The 22,300-nt window shown below is 36.7% G+C and overlaps 4 protein-coding genes across 4 annotated transcripts; 3 read left to right on the top strand and 1 right to left on the bottom strand.

Annotated features, from left to right (window-relative positions):
- The first annotated feature begins 64 nt into the window (after nucleotides 1-64).
- Nucleotides 65-2,969, top strand: LOC139768341 (uncharacterized). The gene is made up of 6 exons (XM_071698439.1): nucleotides 65-660; nucleotides 1,083-1,350; nucleotides 1,868-2,003; nucleotides 2,098-2,285; nucleotides 2,510-2,653; nucleotides 2,721-2,969. Exons 1-6 carry the CDS (start codon nucleotides 419-421, stop codon nucleotides 2,910-2,912), a joined length of 1,170 nt encoding a protein of 389 aa, XP_071554540.1. The 5' UTR covers nucleotides 65-418; the 3' UTR covers nucleotides 2,913-2,969.
- A 223-nt stretch (nucleotides 2,970-3,192) lies between these two features.
- Nucleotides 3,193-6,408, bottom strand: Yellow-g (L-dopachrome tautomerase yellow-g). The gene is made up of 4 exons (XM_071698451.1): nucleotides 6,261-6,408; nucleotides 5,331-5,869; nucleotides 4,521-4,935; nucleotides 3,193-4,265 (listed from the first exon to the last, which is right to left on the bottom strand). Exons 2-4 carry the CDS (start codon nucleotides 5,820-5,822, stop codon nucleotides 4,033-4,035), a joined length of 1,140 nt encoding a protein of 379 aa, XP_071554552.1. The 5' UTR covers nucleotides 5,823-5,869; nucleotides 6,261-6,408; the 3' UTR covers nucleotides 3,193-4,032.
- A 941-nt stretch (nucleotides 6,409-7,349) lies between these two features.
- LOC139768330 (protein yellow-like) lies at nucleotides 7,350-11,239 on the top strand. The gene is made up of 3 exons (XM_071698412.1): nucleotides 7,350-7,694; nucleotides 9,295-9,550; nucleotides 10,178-11,239. Exons 1-3 carry the CDS (start codon nucleotides 7,453-7,455, stop codon nucleotides 10,805-10,807), a joined length of 1,128 nt encoding a protein of 375 aa, XP_071554513.1. The 5' UTR covers nucleotides 7,350-7,452; the 3' UTR covers nucleotides 10,808-11,239.
- A 4,847-nt stretch (nucleotides 11,240-16,086) lies between these two features.
- LOC139768092 (dopaminechrome tautomerase) lies at nucleotides 16,087-20,574 on the top strand. Its single transcript, XM_071697932.1, has 6 exons — nucleotides 16,087-16,091; nucleotides 16,589-17,075; nucleotides 17,668-17,770; nucleotides 18,142-18,230; nucleotides 18,511-18,803; nucleotides 19,588-20,574. The coding sequence occupies exons 1-6, from the start codon at nucleotides 16,087-16,089 to the stop codon at nucleotides 19,838-19,840; spliced, it is 1,230 nt and encodes a 409-aa protein (XP_071554033.1). The 3' UTR covers nucleotides 19,841-20,574.
- Nucleotides 20,575-22,300: the final 1,726 nt, after the last annotated feature.

Genomic DNA, 22,300 nt, shown 5'->3' with positions numbered 1-22,300 from the left:
CGCCGCGATGTCGTTTCGGAAGCGACCAGCGACGCAGCGATTCGAATTTACCGTTGGTCGCTAAGACAGGAATAATAAATAATTTGCGCTATCATTATTATTATTCTTTTAATAATTTTGCAGCTTGAAAATTATTGGTGATATTTGAGGAAAAATCGATTTGAGAAATCGATCAAAAAAGTCCACAATGAAAAATAGGATGGTTTTTTAATGATAATCATATAGGTATATCGCTCTTATATTATTTTTAAAAAGTAATTTACAGCTTGAAAATTATTGATGATATTTGAGAAAAAATCAATTCAATGTGTAGAAAGTGTTAGACACTTGTTAGTTGACAAAAACTTGCGAGCGGATCGCTTTCAGTTGAATACGATCGAAAAGTCATTGTCAGCAATGGACATATCCCTTGCTGACGATGTCATTTCAGCGAAAGCAATATCGTTCAATCGATCAAAGTCGCGTCGTGTCCGTTTCCACCAGTATTTTCATTATGATCGGTTCGGAAAGGATTCGCTTTATTCTTCGAATTAGTGTCTTTCATCTTCTTTTAACTGATTTTTCACACTCGTGGAATTTAACGTCGCTGAACATATCGGATGACGTTCTAATATGGAGATTCGCCGTGTGGAGAAATCGCGCTTTTCTGGCAATTCCCAGGTAGGCAAATAAAAATAACAATATAATAAGTTGTGAGTAATCCGCACAATCCGTGTCACGTAATGTGTAATATCAAATATATAACAATTAATTCTAGAATAATTTTAATACCCCTTTTATTTTTAAACCCCTTCAAAAAATTGAAACAGCTAATAACAAAAAACTTGTAACTTAAATATTCTTCCATTTGTAAAAAGAAATATGAGATTATTATATCTTCTCGCTCGATTTCTTATTAATAGTTTTAAAATGCTAATCATAATCACGAGTGTAAAATATGCACAGGATATGAAATATTAATAAATATGATTTAATGCATTTAATGTGTGGTAACTTATGCTGTACGAAGTCAAAAAATTTTGTTTTTCTTTCTAAATAAATAAATTTACATTGTTAAATGTGTTATTACAATATATTATCAGATCAGGAAATGAAAAGGAAGAAGAATGGAAACCAACTTTAGTGGAAGTTTTCTGGCCTGAAATTAATTTGTCATTAAACGTTGCAAACGCAGCAATCTCTCCAAAGCTTTTCCCTAAAGAAGGATCAAAGCACGATTATGAAACTCCCGTATCCGTAACGGGATTAGACGTGGATGCTCGTGGACGATTATGGATTCTAGACGCGCCCGATGGACATGATCGTTGGCCTCGAATTCTCATTTACGACTTGAAACGAAATGATCGATTGGTATCTATTAAATTTTACATTATCTCTAAATCTTAGGACTGTCAATTAATCCCTGGATGAAAATTTCAAGGCATTAGCATTTTTTTTTTTTTGGTAATCTTTCCGTGTTTAAATTTAACGTTCGTATTTCGTAATTTAGCAAGCGGACTTGAATTTGTATTTTGTTATCATACTCTACGATGTTCGGCAGTTTCCACAAAAAAATTCGTCCAGAAATATTTTTATATTTTTAACAAGATTTTTTGTACTTTTAACAAAGTTATAAATAAAAATATGGGCTGGTCTGAGAAATACGACACGTAGTCCGCATGTAGAGAACTAAACTTTAATTTAAAATTTCATAAAACAAAGTGCGATTTACAGAAATTATAAAATGACAGAATTTTGCTATTAATAGATTAATTAATGTGATAAAATAATATGTTATTTAATCTTGAATCATCGGAGCTTGGATTTTATTTCTAAAGATGAATAAATATTTGGAATAGTTTCATCTATTTTTAAAAAATGTTCAAAGGTATCATCCACCGAGTTAACTAAAGTGTCTTCGAAGCGATTAAGGTCTCTCGTGATTGATCCGCTCGAAGATCAATGGGGATTCTGTGGATATATCGCGGATGCCGGTGACGAAACGATCGTCGTTTATAGCTCGGGTAATTTACTTACATTAGATAGGATCCGAGGAAAGTTTATGAGGCGCTACAGAAATTATTCTTAGTTTTGTGTCGATTGCGATACGAATTCCAGGATTGCGCAAGTGGTGGAAATTGAGAATGTTACACGGGCCCGAAATTCCTCGCGTGGAATCCATCGACCTCGCTGTTTCTCGGAGGAGTTCGACCTTATACATGACGGGGCATGATACGCACGATCTGTTTAGCATTGATCTGGAAAGGATTAGGACGGATGGCGTTTTACAAATAACACCTTCACGCGTGCGTGCTAAGTCAAATTTATTTTTCGGTATTATTCATCGTACTGAATTGATATACACATCAGCAGAGTGTTCCATATCTATCGACAATTTTTTATACAAGTTTTAAATAAGAATGCAGACAGGCAACTGTGTATGATTTTTTTCATTGTCCGCATTTTCGATAATAATCTTTGAAAATGCGGACAATGATTCGTAGATTCTTTTTTAATGATATTATTTTAGGGAGTACAAAATGTAACGGTGACCTGGCTTGGGAAGAAATTAGGCTCTTCCGTAGGCCTGTTGAGCGATTTAAAAGACGGCCTGCACTATTTTATGACTTCAGAGAGAGCCAGCGTGCGATGGGACACTAAGCTTCCTTTGAACGTAAATTATTTAATTCAATCCCCTCTAAAAGCCGCATTGTGAATAATTGATTAATCTGTCCTTTCAGGCGCAGAGTCATTCGGTTCTGGTACAAAACGATGACGTCCCGTGCATAACCGATTACATAATGGATGCGCGAAGAAACGTTTGGGGCTTAGTGAATTCGAAATGTCCCGGCGCAATAAAGAAAAATATTTCAAGTAATTCGATCCTTAAATTCAGAACAATTAAAATTCAAAAGTACTCTTATACATTGTAGTGCAATGCTCGTTTTTTCAATTTTAATAAAACATCTAAAGGAAAGTTTCTCATAGAATTACGGTTGTCTTAATTCTTCGATCTTTGCCCTTATTTTTACTGTTAATTACTTGAAGAAAGTAACAGATATAGAACGTCGGTATTTTCGAAATGAGGAATAACTCTGACTAAAAGGAAAAAAAACGTCGAATAGTTTTAAGACGTCTTTACCATAAATGAAACTAGTTTTATCCCTATTTATACATGGGTTACATAAGTTGGCACGTGTGGCTCCGTATATATACGTTTACATAAGCTGGCGTTTATTAGCCGTTTCGTTTGACTTACATAACAACACACAATTACAGGTATTATATATAATTAATTAATTAATCACTTTTTTCGATCGTTGAGCAGGTGAATAATTGCAAGGTTTTAAAAACAATTGCCTTGAGAATTGACAGCTATATGCCGGAATCGATTTGAACATCGACAAGTAACTTTTACACTGGTCAACTCGTCCAAATACGCGATCTTAGAGCGCGATAACATGCGAATCCTTTGTCATAGTTACGTTATTATGGCAGAAATAAACATTGTACATTAATTGTCTAATTATCTATGCAACTGAAAGAAATGTTCCAGCGCGTTACATTAATTGATATAATATTCGCAGATTAAACTTGCTATCTACGAGGATCAAGGCGCAAGATGCTGCCGGTTACATGACTAGATCAGCGACAAAATAGAACTTGACCTTCCTATCTTTTTTTTTTAATTTAAGCGACGATTACGCATTAATTAATAGATTAACTAATGTCATAATATTGAGAAACGCCGTATGATTTGATAATCGCCGCGAAGAAAAAATTTGATCGTTTGTTCGATTTGTATAGAAGTAGGAACTAAAATCAACATAATTTTGTTAAAATTATTTCGATGCCGTAAATAATAGAAAAATGTACCTTACGCTAATTGTCGTGTCTCCATTGCCATTCCATTGATAACTATTTTTACGTGTCCGATGCATCGAAATACGAAGTATTCTCTAAAATTACCGATTTCAATTCCTGCTTGCGAGAACATCGAATTATATAATCGATACAGTCGCTCTCTGTTATTCCTGTCCTAACAAATAATTTCTATTCGTCGCAACCCTTGACCACGGGATGAATGTTCACGGAGGCGCCCGAGCAGCTTACGGTGTTCTGTATATAATCCTGGAAGTTGCTCTCGATCACCCACATGAGTCTCTTGTAACAAGGAACCACTTGAGTCGGCAGTCGGCAATTGCAAGCTTCACCCTTTTGCACCAGAAGGAAGTTCTCCTGTCTGAAGGGTGTCTCAGTGTTCCACATGTAGATATCGGATTCGCCTGAAAATAAATAAATCATGTTGTTCTCAATTAGATGCTAAATTAAACCGCGATTATCGGGAAAGTTTTTTTTTTTTACTGTATGACTTGCTGCGCAAGTTACTTTCCCTCATTTTGAGAAAAATGCGGAGATAATCTATAAGACTATTCAATTATTTTCTTACATTTAATTTGTATAACTTTACGAAGAGAAGAATCTAAAATATCGTGTGAAGATCGATGCACGTCGGACTGAAACGCAAAACGGAAACTTACCCTTATTTCTGAAGAAAAGGGAGCAACCATTATCGGTTCCGAGAAGAACGATCTTCTGTTGCTTCGGCCCGACATCCACGACCGCTCCCTGAGTGAGGCCACGTCTCAGGTTCTCGGCCTTGATCGCGAAGAGCCTGCCGGATCCCAAGTAAGTAAAATACAACACCGGCGTGCCGCAGCTCTTCTTCACCAGCGTCGAGTAGAGAACGTCTTTGCGTTGGAGACCGGCGGTAACGGCGTTCGGAAGGATCACTTTGTATCCTCGGTCCGCGGTGACATTGTAAACGATAATGGACCTGGAGGCGGCGTCGGTCACGTACACATATACCTGGCCGTCGTCCGCGTAGTCGACCGTCAGATATTGCAGACGGGACTGCGGAGTCACCAGGTTACTCAAATCGATCACCTTCACGACCTGTGGGACACCGTGTCTCAACGTGAATCGTTTATTTCAGAGCGGTGTAATTCTACCTTCAATATATCATGAATTTTAATGAAATATCGCGTAAAATATTTGTGATTTTAACGAAATTGTTGAAAATCAGAGTTACGTGACTTATATCTAAAGATATTTTTCTGTTTTTTATATTAAGGTATTTTTTAAAGAAGATTTTTGTCATTGAATGTGGTTTTTCCTTCATCAAATGATTGTAGTAATCAAGACATCTCAAAGATAAATGCTTCCGATAATAGCCTCTTTTCAATTAGAAATAATAACTGTCGTGTAATTATTATTAAAATTATTATACGCGAATTGGGAACCTGACTAGTAAGCACCTTCAACGTTTATTAATCGTTAATTTTTCATACCTTTCCGGATTTTACGTCAATTCCGACGACTTTCGGGGGACATCTGCGCACTGGCTGCTCCAAAGTGTTTACGATACCAACGTCCAATACCCACAAGATCTCTTGAATGTCCAGAACCAGGTCCACCACGCTCTGCAGCGCCTCGCAGTTGCCCTCTTCCTGGATCGCCCAGCAGGGGAACGGTGTCACCTTCGGCTCGCAAGTTTTTGGCTTCAATGACATGACACCCAGGGTGAACGGCACACCCGGCTTGTAGCGCGGCATCGCTATGATCGCATCGTTCTTGTAGATCTGCATTCTCGTGGCAATGACATTCCTGGGATGGTAACGCCCGCTCGTCGTGTAGATGTTCTTCGTGCTTTGGCATGGCCAATCCAAGCTGTTACCCGACAGGATGAACGACAGCTCCGACAGCAACACCTTTTCGCACACCGCCAACGATAAGCCACTAGCCAGGATCACCAGGCACAGAGCGCTCCTCGGGATTCTCATCCTGCGCCCGTTTCTTATGACACGTTGCAGTAATGTCTCGATGTTCTCTATAAAAACGCATAATAAAATTTAATTTTTAAATTACTCTCGAAAAATTATCCTATAGTTGTAAACTTACGAAATTTTACGCCAAATGGTAATTACTAAAGTTGATGAAGTTGATAAAAGTTAAACATATATAAATTTAAATGAATAAGTATGTAGAATACATTTATTCTTAAATCATATGAATTTTAATTGACGCAAAATTTTTGGAACATTAAGAAGATATGTTATTAAATTGTGTATAATGAAAATTGATTTATACGTATATATATAGATCATATATTTAAAGAAATTTTAATAAGTATTAAGGAAATAAACAAAACAGTGCATTCTAAGTGAAATAATAATACAAGGCAGTTGAATGTGCGACGAAAAAAAGGTATAAAAACTTACATCCCGTGCAATCAGTTGGGCGAAAATTTTTGAATATGCGAATCACTTATACAGCTTTATACTTATATATACGCCGATTGTGAACCAACTGAAATTGTTTACATTTTTATTGTACGCCACTGTCTCCTTCTACCCAATATTTTGCAATGACTTTCTTGCTCAAGTTCGATTAGTAAAGAGGAAGTATCTCGTGGGGTACGCATTTTTTAATGTTATTTATAAATAACGACGAGTCCAGGAAGACGCAGAAAACGGCATGCTTTAAAATGCAGTTAAAACCAGGAAATGCAACGTATCCAGGAAATTATCTTTTAGTTTTATTAATTTATCGCACTTCCGACTTCCGCTCCTACAAACGAACGCTATCTATAAATTTCTTTAATAAAATCATTTAATTTATTGTTATCTTATCTTTTTCAATAATGCTGTTTTGTAATTTTTATTCTCAAATTAATTTTTGTAAGAATTGATATAAACAGGGCCGTCAAAGTTTATTCTTGCTGTACTGTTATAATTGTGCTTCTATATATCATTATTTTTCCAAAGAAAACTATTCTTTATATTATTTGTACTATTATTTGCAAACTAAAAGTATAAAAGAATTTAAATGTCTAAAAAATTTTTATATTTTCTATACCTTTCACATTCTTTTATAACATGCAAATGAATAGTATCCTACTTATTTCTAGTACCAAGTAATTCCTTCTTATCTTTGTTTTTATAATTGTAACATATTGCATTTATGAGAAGAAACTCTCCTTGATATTATTCAAATGCCTATCCTTTTTGTTCTTGTCACTTAATAAGAAAAAATATTCTTGTGCTTCAAAATAATTGAGTTACATTAAAAAAATGTTCGTTTATTGTATCTTTTATTTATAATAAATTCGCTGTAAGAGTATTTATAGAATTAACGCGCACTTGCGTTTGGCATTTCCAGTGCACATTTAATAGCATTTTGTGCGGAACTGCATTAAGGAACGTGTCCATGTCGACTTGCCGCGCGCGTCGCGACTAAATATTTTTCAAACAAAGACGTTGCGCAACGTTTCGTCTCCGATGTAAGCAGGATTATAAAACTGGCGTAATCCGGAGGATTTTACAGTTTACGGTTTGATTCGATCGCCAAAAGAGACGCGATCGAGGCGGTCGGGTTACTCGAACGGACGGGGGAAGCTCACAGAAAGTAAGGATGCTTTTCACACGAGCGGTGACGTTCGTCGTCGCCGTCGTCGTTCTCGTCGGTGCCCACGGTGATGTCGAGAATAAGAAATGCGATGGGAACGGCATCGTCCAGTGGACCGGCGGCTCCTTCGAATGGCCTTGCGCGGCCACGAAGAGCATGTTCCATAATAGCGGCCGTTTCATCTCGAAGAATGTCCTCGCCACCAGGGTTGCGATCTCCAAGGACGACGCCATCCTCGCTTTGCCCAGGTATGAGATGCGTAATTTCTAAATTTATAATGCAATTGCGATACTTATAATCAATTTAATATTTTTGTTTCGTATTTCGGATATTTCTGCACGCGACTTTTTATTAACCCTTCGTTAAAGGATGTAATAAGATTATCTTGAAGAAGATTAGAGAGCAGAAATACATCTTTTATATCGCAATAAGTTGTGTTTAGTAACATTCGATTAAGATTCCGAATTACATTGAAACAGGTCTGAAACAGGTTCTGTTGAGTCGTTCTAGATAAAGAAAGTTGTAAAACATTATCTTACAGTAATAATTTATGGTCTCACGAACTGATATCGATGTTTTCAATAAAAAATAAAGTTCTTTTAACATAGAAGAAATATTTCTCACATTATTCAACATTTATTTCACACGATATAAACATATTTATGCAGAGAAAAAAAATCTGTTACAAAAGAACCCCACGAAAAAGCAACATTGTCGTTTATATTATTTACATAAATTATCACAACGTTGAAAAAATTACTTTGTGAAAAGGAATAGCCAATTTTATTTGTACTACTTTCGATTCAACGTAAACGAATCGCTTCTCTCTAATTGCATCCAAATCCAAGGCGAAAGGGTAACCGGATTCTCCGGTGAGTTTCTCTTTTAGACGGAGAGAGAAAAGTGCACTCATTGCAAATCGCGTGTTACGTCAGTAGCGATCGATACACGGCGGTAACAATCTTCGCAGAAATTAACGAGAGGCACGAGTTCGACGCGAATCGAGATTGCGAGACGCGATCGTGATCCGCAAATTTCCAACGCGGAAAGAAAAATAAAGCAGTCATCTCGCTGATATCTACGAGGACTTTTATGCCCGTGTTCAGAAGATAACGGCGGGAGTTTTTCTTCTCCAACGTGGCAATCGAAAGACTCACATCCGCGGGCCTTGTCACGGTTGCAGATCCCGTAATGAGAATGTCCGCACACGTGTGTGTAACGGTGTGGCGACATTGACGGCGATCGTATCTGCCTCGTTTCACGAAAGGGAGGCGTTTATTGGTATTTACAGCTGTAAACGCACTGAAATGCACTTCAGCTCGACGATAAAAGCGCTTAATCGCGATATCTTCATCTTACTTCCTTTCCATTATACGTGCATGATCATTAATCTTACTGATCGTCGGCGATTTTGCACGCGGGGTTAACACGCGATATTACCGGGTTAATGCTCAATATCAGTAGGCAGCGTTATTTGTATAGTTGATTGCCAATTAACGAACAAGTCCGAGGCATATCTCACAAAGTTTGCTTTTGATCGATTGAATATAGCAAATCGACCGTAAGGTGTAAAGAATGCGCACTTTGGCAATTTATATACTTCGAGAAGCGTACGTATAATCTTATTGTAGTAGATTTGCGACACTCTGTGCATACTAACCGTGAAGTAACATGATTTTAAGAAAGAACATTAATAAAACGTTCAAGGAAATTAAATGTTGAAACACGAGATTGCCGCACAAATCTCGTGTTTAATATTTTCCGACGGTAATACGAGAGATAGAGATAAGAGAACAATGATACCTTAAGAATTAAGAAATATACTAACGTTTACAAATGTTCCTTCAGATACAAGTCTGGCGTGCCGGTGACACTAGCCAAAGTCTCCCTGAAAGATAAGAACTGTCAGGCCAGTCTCTCGCCCTTCCCCTGTTGGTCGCTTCAGGAGGAAGGTGTACACACCGCGCTGCAAAATGTCGTGGATATCTATTTGGATCCCCAGGATATCCTGTGGGTGCTGGACACGGGTGTTGTGAAGTCCCTCGAGCAACCGGAGCGCAAATGCCCGGCGAAGGTTGTCGCCATCAACATAAAATCCGGCAAGGTGAGACAATCCATTTCTGAAACTCGCGTTTTAAAAGCTGCATGTTATTTTCTTCTTATAGAAGTTCCGTCGAAACATACAGATGAAAAAGAAACATTTCTCTTTACATAAAACTCTTATTATGAATTATGAAAGCACATGCAAATGTGCTTTAATATATTTATTTGCATTATTTAAAACGTTTATCTCTCTTCTTTGCTAAAAAAAAATGAAGAAATTATTTATTCCAAGTTTTATATAATTTTTTAAGTCACACCATTTGCGCACGCATTCATGTTATTAATCCACATCGCTTTTCCTTTTTTCCTTTCGCAATGTGTTATGCAAGAAGAATTTTAAGCGCCTTTCTTTTAACAAACAAACCATCACGATAATATTCAATTAAAAAGCTATTTCACGTAAGCGTTGCGATATTATTTATTCGAATTTATCAAGAAAAGTACAATGTTATTTCTAGTTCGATATTTTAAGAGAGACGGGTTTAAAATTGTTTTTAACATAAAGACAGAATTGTATAAGCAACATATAAAATATTTCTCTTTTCTTTTTTCTAAAAAATTGGATCGATTCCTCGATTGCGTAACGTTGAACGACAGAACATAATGCAACGGATGTTTCTTTCTCCAGGTCGTGAAATACGTCGACCTGTCCGGCCTGACGAGCAGCTCGTCCCGCCTGCAGTACGTCGTGGCCGACTACAATCCGGACGGCCGCGTCTTCATCTACGTGTCCGACGCAGCCGCGCGGGCGATCCTGGTGTACGACGTGACCTCGGGTCGCGGATACCGCGTCGTGCTTCCGCCGGCGGTGACCATGAGCTGCGACCGCCGTGACGTGCTCTATCTCGCTCTGTTGCGCCACAGCGACGGTACCACCTGCCTGCTCTTCACGTATCTGGGCAGCAGCCGTCTGTTCACCATCCGCACGGATCACCTCCGGAGCGGTAACGCCCACGGCAAGATAAACGATCGCGGCCCGAAGCCGAAGAAGATGGTCATCCTGGGCACGGACAACGGCAGCGCGCTCTTCTTCCGCTACGAGGGCGAGGGCGAGGTCTACAGATGGGACTGCGTCACTCCCTTCGTGCCCGCCAACTTCGAGCCGGTCTACAAGAGCCCGCGGGACGAATGCTGCCTGGCGACTCACATCGTGCCCGATTACAAGAGAGGACGGATGCGCGTCCTCGAGAGCAACTTCGCGGATTACATGCAGGGCACCGTCGGCTGCGGGGCCACTCACGCCTTGGTCCCGATGTAGAGGCGAGGTGTTCCTCGCTCTGCCCGATCGTGAATAGATCGGGGAGAGAAGGAATATAGAAGCGCAGGTTGATAACAGCGACATGTTTCTCGGCCCTCCCTCGATCGAGAGTACTCCAGCCGGGAGATCAATTACAATTCGACGAGATTACCTTTCCACGCTATAGATGCGGAACAATATGTACCTTACGCCAATCGTCGTGTCTCCCATTGCCATAAGTGTACAGCGTAAAGATCACTCTTGTGTATATGTGTATGTGTATACGTGTGTGTATATATACGTGTGTCTGTAGCGTCGAAACTCGAACTCGCCAAAATTACATCGGCTGCATTACGCGTCCTTTTGCAGCCGACGATGCAAAAACCCCGACGGTAAGCGAAATGTCAATCGCTGGCATTCGTCGGATGGAGAAATAAACGTACTATAAAAATTCAGCGTTTTTAAATTTGCCCTGAACGCGAGACTCGCGTATCTGGTCTGCGCTCTCGACGCATCTCATCGGTTTGAATCTTTGCGAATCAGAAATTAAATTACTTTATGCGCAATCTTCTCTGATTAATTACGCGGCTCAGTTGGCGCGAATTGATCCACCGCTTTTGATCAAATACTTAAATTAACACGATTAATATAATTAAATTAAAGCTCAAGCTCTGCATTATATTTTCTTGCAAATTTATCGAGCGTATTCTCCAAAGTCTAACTTTTTATCTAGAATTTTGTATATATTTTTTACAGATTATATAGAGATCGCCTTATCTTCGCCTCGATCAGAATTATAAAGTTACGTGCAACAAGTTCCGTACGTTTGAAAGGAGAAAAAAAAGGAAACGCCTGCGAATTGCGTTGGGCGTGAAAAAGTTAATCGCATCGCGTGTGTTCTATACGCAGACCCGGCATGCAATTCGCCACTAACACCTTTCCTTATACGCTCTACCTTCCACTTCTCGTTTTCCTTTGTAAAGTAACGCACGTGCTCGGCATAAATTAATAGCTTGTACCGAGGACGAAGAGTGCGTTTGATTCTCAAAGCGGCATCGGTTTTCCTTTCGAATTCCCATATCCAGTTTACCAACAGCTTTTTACATCGAATGTCGAGTGAGCATTTCTTTCGTTTTTTTTTCTTTCTCTTTTTATATGTACCAGAGTTCGGTCATTGAACCAGAAGCCATGTGATATATCGGAACTTTCAATGAAAATTGATCCTCAAGATCAGATTATCTTCCTGACTTTATATACGATACCCCGCGCAATGAAAGTCCAACTGTATCCGATTACGAATTAGGAGATTTCTTAATTCCGCGTCGTCTGATCTTTGACTTTATAATTCGTCGGCTTCTCGTAATTTATTCCGCGCGTTAAACTGTGCATAATTCAATCAGCATGAATCACTAACGAGCGCATTATAAGCGGTAATTATATTCAGTCAATGTTGCTTGAAAGTGTGTCAAACCTCGAGATAGTTGAATCGAAATTAGACGTGCAACTAATAGCCAATTGGACGCTGACGCAAAATGCCCCTTGGGCTTTAAGATAACGAAAAAAATATCGTAAATATTATTATACGATTCAATAAAAGAAGGAGAACCGTTCAAGTCATGTTTCTTATATCATTTTTTTAAATTTATTTTTTAGACATGCAAAAATTCGCCTACAAAGCCGTGTATACTTGCAATTAATTTGATTACGATCAGTTAAGTCGGTAAAAAAAATAAGATCTCGGTCGTAATTCCTCGCTAATCATACGTTCTCGCATATTGTAATTATATAACCTGCTATTGATGGCATCTAGCTGAAGTGGCATATAAGCGCTTGACATTTATTTGCATGTACGCCTTACACTTAAGCAATTGGAGGTAAATATGTGTCGTTTAAAATATCATATTACCGGTCTTGACACTGATGTTGCAAATTCGAGTCTTTGAAAAAATGTTAAAAGCATTACTTTTCTCGTCTGGCTTTTTACATTTCTATTAAAAAAAGGATTAGATAAATGCGGAATGATTATTAGATATATAGAAAAATTAATATACAATTTTTATTGCCATATATATATGAGGGGTTAAAAACCATAGGGGTGTAAGTCAAATTTTTTAAGATATTGACTCGTGTGCATATATGCAATCTATACAATATATAAATTGCATCTATGCACACGAGTCAATATTTTAAAAAATTTGACTTACACCACTATGACTCTTACCCCTCCATATGTATATCACTGTTTATTTTTTATTTATAGAACCAGTTACAGAAACGGAATTGTGATCGCATCGCGAAATTAAAATGAAGTTAAATCCTTGGAACCGCTCGAAAAAATAAAATTATTGATGATACAGAACGAATTCCTTTTCGCATGTCGTTCGTGTTTTGCGTTACGTAATTTATGGGACACGTGGTGCGAAATTATCACATTGAGCAACTGCATATGTAAATATTCCTTAAAAAATATCTTACTCGTTCCCATCCCTACGATTGAGAATGTGCATGTCGATCCAAGACGCCGTTGCAGGTCGATAGCGGACCGTTTCCGCTTCGTCGTGGGAACGGTGGGCAGTCGTGATCATTCCTATGGTGTATTTCCCATAGTGTTCCACACGAGGTATTGAGCAACAACGAAATATCCGATCTCCAACGAAACACACGTTGCAAACCGTAGGCATGGTAATCGAACACTACCGTGTTATTCCGTCCACCGCGTTTCCCTATCCTTTCAATATACCGCGCTAGAAAACATCCAGTTGTAATTGTTAATAATTGCGCGCTTTGTTGGCGAAAGATCACGCTAGTCAGCTTTCCGATCAGCCGTAATGCTGCAGAAAATTCAAGCTGACACAAAAGAAGGAGAAAAAAGAAAGAGAAGTATGAATTCTAATCTTTAGTTCTTTTATGTCGAAAGAAGCTTATATTAAAAGCTTATATTAAAAATAAAATTTTGTAATATATAAAATATATACTATTTGAAGCGTTCTATTTTAAAATAATGTAGAAGGTTTAAGGGCCAATAAACAAGCAATCGAGAGATGTTAAACTTAAAAACAAAAATTTAATAACTCTGAAATATACATAGGACATTTCGATCTGTACAGTTTTCTTCAACCATTAAATAATAAATATAATAAATTAAATCGTTCTATAATATGTTCTATAATATATAGACTGAATTCATACATACTTTGAAAGGTTTTTCTAACATTACGGAAGAGTTTGTAGAATGTAGATGGTTAGACTACATTCTGAAAGATCATAAATCTATTCTCGTAAGATAAGATATATACAGTAGCTTGAGTCTAAAAGTATTCCGCATAGTCTAAGTACACGAACACTAAAGCCTTAAGAGTACAAAGAATAGGCTAGGTAGGTATGCATGCTCTCTGTTACACGGAGAGAAAGTGATTTATCGGTCAGATATAAAGGTTGGTATCCGGAATCAGTACGCGATGTACAGAATGCGAAATTCGCTCGAAAAAGAGATCAGAAAAATTAAAAAAAGAAAAGCTACGGCTTGTAAGAAGATAAATTTCAATATTTCAATATTTTTCCGAAAATATGGAAAGTTTGTTTACCGTGGAGAAAGGAGATTCCGAGCGGAGTGCATTTCAATCGTTTCTACGATTCCATTATTCCTGCATACTATCATCAAAAAGGTTTCAGAAATCTCGCTCATAAAATCAAGTGACTCTACGTGCATGCACATCCGTCACGAAAGGAGTGAACGACAGAAATAAGTCGAAGAAAAGGAGATTATTAAACTGGCAACGCTCGAGATTGTTTGTTCCCTGTTATGTGTCCGAAGTTGTCTCGTAATTACATGTCCAATATTTAAATTACACTTTAAGGACGTTCTCCGGTCCTTATACTAGAGAAAATCGATTTTCTTTAGATTTTCTTGAAACTATGAATATACGTTAATTTAGGTGTGCTTTATGCGTGGTATAAATTTCAGTACCTCTTTCGGTATAAAAAATCAAGATACTGAGCCTCAAAGTTTCAATTTTTACCAAAAAAAATTTTTTAATTTAATTTTTTTTTAATTTTTGCATTTTTTCCTTATAGAACTCGACGAGAGGAGCAACTTTGGTCCTTTTGACCAACCTCGTATCTTTTACCGTTTGGCCTGGAAAACCTTTTCATTAGTAAAAGTTGAAACTTTGAGGCTCAGTATCTTTATTTTTTATACCGGAAGAGGTACTGAGAGAAATTTATACCACGCATAAAGCACACCTAAATTAACGTATATTCACAGTTTCAAGAAAATCTAAAGAAAATCGATTTTCTCTAGTATAAGGACCGGAGAACGTCCTTAATAATGGGCGCGGTCTTTAGTTCCGGGCACTTTCGATCGAGCCAAGGACGCCTACATAAGCGTTATAATTCTATAGCACAAACACCGAGTGCCATTTCGTATTATTTTTTATGATATTTCGTAATATCAAACGACGGCTTACTAGTGATGCAGTCGGTCATTGATACCTCGTTCCATCACAGGCGAGTGAAGTTCTTTCGCGTATGCAGCGTGTCGCGAAACGAGTGTACAGCTTTTTTTCAATGGATCTTGAAAAATCCTGAGAACTTCGCATCTTTCTCATTAATCTTAATTAATATTACCGATATATTATCCGAAGTCATCAAAACTGGACACGTGAAGTTTGATGCCTCATTAAGTTGTTATCGGATTCAAAGAAATCTCTGCCATGCTTATCGCACTAAAAATTGGTGAAGAATTTAATTTTCTGCGGTATCAGCCCGTATCACGAAAGCATTGATTTTCGACTTACGGAAGTTAGGGGAATTACGAGGGCGTGGAGACCGCGAGTAATGCCAGTCACGAGCCACTTTCTTCACCGCCTTGCGAGAAGAGACTTGCACGAGACTGGCCCCGCGGTTCGCGTTAAACTCCGAAGTCTTGGAATGGTCTTGATCGGTGTAGGCGTGCTGCCCCTCGATAGACCGTATGATTGTGCGTATACGAGTAAAAGTATATATGCGTCTCGTTACACAATGCATTCGAGTTGTGGTACCCTGTCTCTTAAGGAGCCAACGAGTTTCTAACAGGCCGATGCTAGAAAATTGGATCAGTCGGTGTCCGGTCGGTAGAACTTGTGGTACACACTCGTGTATACCACATAGCTATCCTTCGCGACAGTTGACGCGCTGGTACCGCGCTCCGGTTCTATCCGATTCGATTATATTGTTACCGTTTCGCTCCTCGTGCGTGTGATTGAAGCGGTGCGTGCGGCTGAAGCTTCGATTTACCGTATTTTAGCCTCTAGCCTTGCAACATGAGGTAGGTAACGGATGCAAGAACGATAAACAAAATAATTTAACGAGAAAGTCTCTATTTTTATAATCGACAACGTTTGGCTAGTGTCGTGACAGTTCGACCATTTGGTTTTGGTCGGATTAATCGTCACGACTTTTTCGACCATGGGTTTTGGTCGTTTCTAAATTGAAAATAATTTAACTCTGGAATACGGGCGGGGAGATCGAGCTCTTGCGTTTGTTTATTTTCACGCTCTGTACTTGCAGTCCAATTCGCTCAACAATTTCTTTTTGCAAATAAATTTGACATGTCGAAACTTTGTATCTCTTGCCTGTTAAAAAGAATCTCAAATGGCAATTTGATAATATCAATTCTTTATAAAGAAAGTATTCCAAACTGTGACTGACAAGACGTACATCTATGCTTTTCGCGGAATGTTTCGACATGTGATTTAAAGATAACTCGAGTGTTCATTAAAATTAATTAATTGACAACCCGTTCGTTTCTTAATTTTTTTTTAGGCACGTGCTCTTGGCGGCGATCCTGTGGCTGCTGTGCGCCAGGACGAGGGCGGGAACGTTGGAAACCGTGGCTCAATGGCCGTTGCTGGAGTTCGCGCTGCCGAACGGCTTCGAATATCAACCGGAAAATATAGTGATGACCGGTATCGAGATATCCTGGAACAGAATCTTCGTCAGCACGCCCAGGTTACGCGCCGGTGTGCCGGCCACCCTGAGCTTCTTTCCCAGGAAGACACCGTTGGGAAGCAGTCCGCGGCTTCAGGCGTATCCCTCGTGGGACTGGCATGGTGCCGGCAGAGGAGAAATCAACTGCTCCAGATTGATCTCGGTGTATCGTACCAGGCTGGACAGCTGCGACCGGCTGTGGGTCGTTGACGCCGGTGTCATGACATCGATTGACGATTTCATGCCCGTTTGCCCGCCGAAAGTGGTGGTCTTTGACTTAAAAACCGATCAAGTGGTTCGTCATGTCACTTTTCCGCGTGAGGTGAGCAGAGCGACATTATCTTACGATAAAATGAGATGGACATCAGTGAAGAATCCAGTGAAGAATCCAGCTTGTGAATAGCGCATTTAAAAATCAAATATAGAAATAAGTTTGGAGAGCAGGCGTAAATATGTCAGTAAGCATCATGGAGAAGAGGACGATTTATACAACACTCGCGAAAACTATTCTTTTGTTTCTTAAAGAAATAATTCTCTTCAATTATTATACAAAAATATTATTTATTTGATTAATTGAGTATGGAAAATTTCCAATAGATCTTTATTTCATGTGAAGTTATTATTAAAAATCAGTAATGAAAGGAGAATGTTGGAAATCGTTTGTAAATAATCAGTACGATTGATTTAATTTACAACTGTAATCCGAAACCGGTTTTGTGTGCAATTTTATGCCACTGTGTCAGCAAGGCTTATGTGTCGTTAGAAACAAGCATGGAAACAGTGATCATTCACTGGTATGTACATCTAGCCTGAAAAACAAGTTGATTTTTAATATTTAAGATGTTTTTGCGTAGGGTTACGTAAAAGTGTGTAATTGTTCCAAGCAATTATTGTTATGTGTTCTTTTTCTTTAGGTGCTGAGACCGGATTCTTTGCTGACCAACGTGGTCATCGACGAAGTCTCGGCGAAAACCTGCGATGACGTGTTTCTTTACATGACTGACACTCTCGGACCAGGTTACACAATTTCTAATTGGCTTGTTAATTAAAGGCATTTTAAGATTATTTCATCGATATTTTAGATTTAATAATTTTTTTTCCGATTTTCTCAGTCAAATAATCGGTCTCGTGACAAATGTATTTATAATTTTCTGTGTGTTACTTTTCCATTATCGAAATATAATCGTACAAGAGAATGTGAGTCAGAAAAGATAAATATCTTTCTTCAATATAAAGATACTATAAAAAAACTAGGCGATTTAAATGGATCCGAAGAATGAGCATAATATTTTCTTTCTCAAAGCTATATCTTTTCCGGAGTTAAAAAATTATTTTTCTTTAAACATTATTAAAAAAAAAAACTCATAAGAATCATAATGTTTCCCCAGGAATTCTTATCTTCGACGGTGCTAGAGATAGAAGTTGGCGGGTCGTTCATGCATCCATGTTTCCTAATCCAGATCAGGCAACGTTTAAAGTGAGTATAAAAAGTTTCGTATCCTAAAATCTAGAAAAATATGAATTAAATAAAAAAACAGATTACATCGCAACAGACAGATTAGTGGAACAATAAATTGAATTGTTAACGGAATTATTAAAGGTAAATTTTTTTTATTTTATCACGGAAAATATTTGTATATAACATATTGTATATATCACTTTGTTACATGATATACGTATAATTTTATTTTGTTACGTAATAGAATTTTTCCAATTATACATATAGCTTGTTCAACATTGAATGGGCATTTCCTTAGATCGGAAGCGACACTTTCGAGTTCTTAGACGGCGTGGTGGGATTAGCTTTTTCACCAAGACTCGGGACCGTCTACTATCAACCTCTAGCAACCGATCGTCTCTTCAGCGTGCCCACCTCGGCTCTGCAAGCCGGACCGCTACCTTTCGGTCAACAGTTACCTGTAACCTTGGTCGGCAGAAAGTCGAGTCAAGGTCTGGCATTGGCCGTGGATCCTCGGGATGACAAGATCTTGTTCTCCCCCTTTACGGAGACCGCGATCGCGTCGTGGCAACCGCAAACGAATCAGCAGAGGTACGAAAACCTCATACGAAATACTTTTATAAGTGTATCAGATTATTCTAAAGAATTCGCGTTAAATAATATTATAAATTATGCAGTGTTATATCACTCCAACATGACTAAACTTTCAGGATTAATGCTTATCAAAAAACATTTTTCTTGTATTTTGATTTATTTTGATTTATTTTATACATACATTGATATGTTATTGTAAAAGAAATAATTTATAACAAATTTGTAATTGGGAAAATAACAAAGTCTACCTGAAGCGATTGCATACCGTGTCACGCAAACCGGTTTCCGCTTTAATCAAACGGTCGCAATAAATTGGCCGCGACTAAGCCGAGTGAATGCACCGTATACGCCAATCCTATCTAAATTTCTTCTGAAGTATAGACCAATGTCAAGTTATTAGGAATTCCCATAAGGAAAACGAATTTGCTATGGCGTTAATCGTTTTTAATCGCAGAAATATTTCCTCTATTATATTTATCACAAAAAGAGAAAGACTTGAAGACCTTTCATTTCCTTTATACTTTCATCTTTTCGTATTAAAAAAAATATATTTATTGCTATCAGACATTTCTGACATTAATTGTAATTTAATTGTAATCTTCAATTTTTATAATTAACAGATTTGTTAAATGTTAAAGTTAATTAGGTAATTAGGTAATAATCGATTATCAATCATTATAGTTATAATGCATAATATCATACAATGTATTATTTCTCATATTATGAGTTATAATTATAATTGTATATAATTTTGCTAACTTTTACATATTTCTTTTTTCAGGATACTCGCTTACAGTCCAGAAAAATTACAATTTACTGCCGACATTATATGGGCGAGATATGACAACGGTAATTTTTGGATAATGACGTCAAGATTCCACAAGTTCTTTTTGAGACAGGTTGATGCACGTCAGATTAACATCCGCATCATGAGAATCAAAGTGGATAATCAAGAATTAATTTCGACTCCTTATAATCAGCAGATTGACCCATATTATTCGTCAAATTTCTACAATAACACTCTAGGATTCTAAACAAAAAGTATTAGGAGAAACCGGTGTGAAGTCGTCACTATTTTTTTGGTGCCGATTTTTAACAAAACAAATAATTTTAGTAAAATGTGGTATACCGTTGTAAAGAGTGAAGCCTTGGCTACAAAATTTATGAGGACATTTTTGGTCTACGTCGCTTTGTTCAACTGGTATAGAGTGAAAACGATAAAGATGCAAAAATTGAAATGTCAAAATTGCCTGAACGGAGTCGTCACTCCATTCTCGGACTGATTACTCTTCAGAATCACTTATCTCGAGATTCGGAGAGAAAACAATATTTAAAATTTTTGACGCGCAAAAAATTTTACTTTTGACCTCCGATAACACGTTTGCCTTAATGAAAATCACAACATGGCATATAATCTCACTAAACTCTGTTGGTCACATGGGCACCATAAGTAGTGTTTACAATATTAATGGCGAGTTCACACAATATACAAATTTCGAGATAATTGTAGTGACGACTCCGCCCCCCGGTGACGACTCCGCCTCGATCTCTCCTACTACAAAAGATTGCAGAGATTGAAAGAAATGCGACAGCACGTATGCGACACGCGATATTGATGTTCACAGAAAATATCATTAATGACATTTAATTCTGAAAGCAAATTTTATGATAAAAATTAATAGAAAAAAATATGTATGAAAAAAAGAAAATGCCATATAGATAAAATGTTTATATTTAATATGAAATACCCACAATTAAAATATTATTATAAAAAAAATTTTTAGTACTTATACTTTTACTACTAATTCTTATACTTTTGCGATATGCTTATACATGTGTTACGAAATTTTTAAATTTATTTACTGTTTTACGTTACAATGTTCTAAACCTAAGAAACTGACATGAAAAATATGTTAATTCTGTCAATTATCGCAACAATATGTCAATTTGACAGTTATCAAAATTATAAACGTTTTAAAATATTTTAATTTGTTATTTGTAGAAAATAATTCTTTTAAGAATTTTGTAACATATTTTCTAGTATTTTAAGAAAAATAGAAAATATAAAAGATTATTTTTCTCCTAGAAAGACAATCTTGGAGTATACAATAATCTCAAATTATTATATTGTTTCTGATATTAAATGTTTAAAATAATTTTATATTTAATTTATATTTATATTTAAATTATATTTAATTGTCACAATTTAATACTATATTAAGTTGTGACCATTTCACACAAAGTTAGTTAAAATACACTATTTTTACTCAAGAATTACTTACTTATAAATTGTTTGAGAATTCGTCGGAAAACTAGGTTTAACTCAATATTGCCAAGCTTGCGAATTCTTCAGTATGTAATATCGACATTCGCATTCTTTTGCAGTTGCAGCCTAACATTTAATATGCTTAATTTATTTTCATCGAAAGTTTATAATGTTTTGTGATACCTTAATATTAATATTATCAACACTTTTCTCAACTTATAAATAACATTTCTCTTTCTGTCTTTATTTCTCATTTGTAAAGTTAATCCGATACATATAAAAATTCAAATAAATATATTTGTACATAAATTGTTTTTTCCGTGAGATTAAAGACAAAATGACGAATAAAATAACTCAAAGATATATGAAATAAAATTGTAAAATAGACATCTAATATATCCGGTTTATATTCAATTTTCTTATTAGAAAGAAGCATCGAACCTGTTTCTGCAATTAAAATTGTAATTATGGCTATAACGTACGATGACTTATAAATTTAATGTCAAATGATAAATAAACGAGAGATTGGGACGTAATTAACAAATATAATATATATTCCCTGAAAACGTAGTGAAAGTTATGCTCTCGAAAGGTCGTGTTCTATTACATACGCAATGTGAAATTAATCACTTATTTTCCAGTATTTTTATAACGCAAACGCTTCAGTAATTTAATAAAATACATATTTTGCTGCCATTTATTTGCTAAATAAATTATATATTTGCGATTACACATTTAAATGTAATTACGTACGTACAATTTTGCAATCAAAATTCTATACATAATGTAATCTGTAGTAGTTCAAAGTTACATTACAAGTCGTTTTCTCTCGAAAACTTAAGGACAACGATAAAATTTTTTGCTAATGCTTCGAAATTGATTCGAATCCTTTGTAAGACAAGCAGAATTGCTTGTCGTGGTTGTTCGTGGAGCATTATGTTTTAAAATAAAACTACCTATATTTTTGCTTACATAAATCAATTTTCTTCCTTTATCGTCTCTGCATACAAAAATAGTAAAGTGAGATTACTGAAAAATACTATAGATATTGGTAGTATAATTTCTGCTAATACACTTTAAATGTATATTTTCTATACATTTAAAATATTTAATATTTAATTAATTAATTTTTTTAATTTGCACACAATGGCTATTTGTATTACATGTACGCACGTAGTAAAAAATTACTAGTTATTCATTACTTCTACATGCGTCATTTTATTTCGGC

This window comes from Temnothorax nylanderi, unplaced genomic scaffold, assembly GCF_030848795.1.
Source record: "Temnothorax nylanderi isolate EJ_2023f unplaced genomic scaffold, tnyl_v1.0 TNYL_tig0002_pilon, whole genome shotgun sequence".
Taxonomy (NCBI): Eukaryota; Metazoa; Arthropoda; class Insecta; order Hymenoptera; family Formicidae; genus Temnothorax; species Temnothorax nylanderi.
The sequence above is the reverse complement of the archived record's forward strand: the minus strand, read 5'-3'. Positions and strand labels throughout refer to the sequence as shown.

Bases quoted from the DNA above. Each gene is read 5' to 3' on its own strand.
- LOC139768341 (XM_071698439.1), top strand. From the start codon at position 419: ATGTCATTTCAGCGAAAGCAATATCGTTCAATCGATCAAAGTCGCGTC. The intron at 1,351-1,867 runs GTATCTATTAAA...AAATGTTCAAAG, and splicing joins TGAAACGAAATGATCGATTG to GTATCATCCACCGAGTTAAC. The intron at 2,286-2,509 runs GTGCGTGCTAAG...ATATTATTTTAG, and splicing joins TACAAATAACACCTTCACGC to GGAGTACAAAATGTAACGGT.
- Yellow-g (XM_071698451.1), bottom strand. From the start codon at position 5,822: ATGAGAATCCCGAGGAGCGCTCTGTGCCTGGTGATCCTGGCTAGTGGC. The intron at 4,936-5,330 runs GTATGAAAAATT...GGTGTCCCACAG, and splicing joins TTGACGTAAAATCCGGAAAG to GTCGTGAAGGTGATCGATTT. The intron at 4,266-4,520 runs GTAAGTTTCCGT...ATTTATTTTCAG, and splicing joins CCTTTTCTTCAGAAATAAGG to GCGAATCCGATATCTACATG.
- LOC139768330 (XM_071698412.1), top strand. From the start codon at position 7,453: ATGCTTTTCACACGAGCGGTGACGTTCGTCGTCGCCGTCGTCGTTCTC. The intron at 7,695-9,294 runs GTATGAGATGCG...ATGTTCCTTCAG, and splicing joins GCCATCCTCGCTTTGCCCAG to ATACAAGTCTGGCGTGCCGG. The intron at 9,551-10,177 runs GTGAGACAATCC...TTCTTTCTCCAG, and splicing joins TCAACATAAAATCCGGCAAG to GTCGTGAAATACGTCGACCT.
- LOC139768092 (XM_071697932.1), top strand. The intron at 17,076-17,667 runs GTGAGCAGAGCG...CTTTTTCTTTAG, and splicing joins ATGTCACTTTTCCGCGTGAG to GTGCTGAGACCGGATTCTTT. The intron at 17,771-18,141 runs GTTACACAATTT...ATGTTTCCCCAG, and splicing joins GACTGACACTCTCGGACCAG to GAATTCTTATCTTCGACGGT.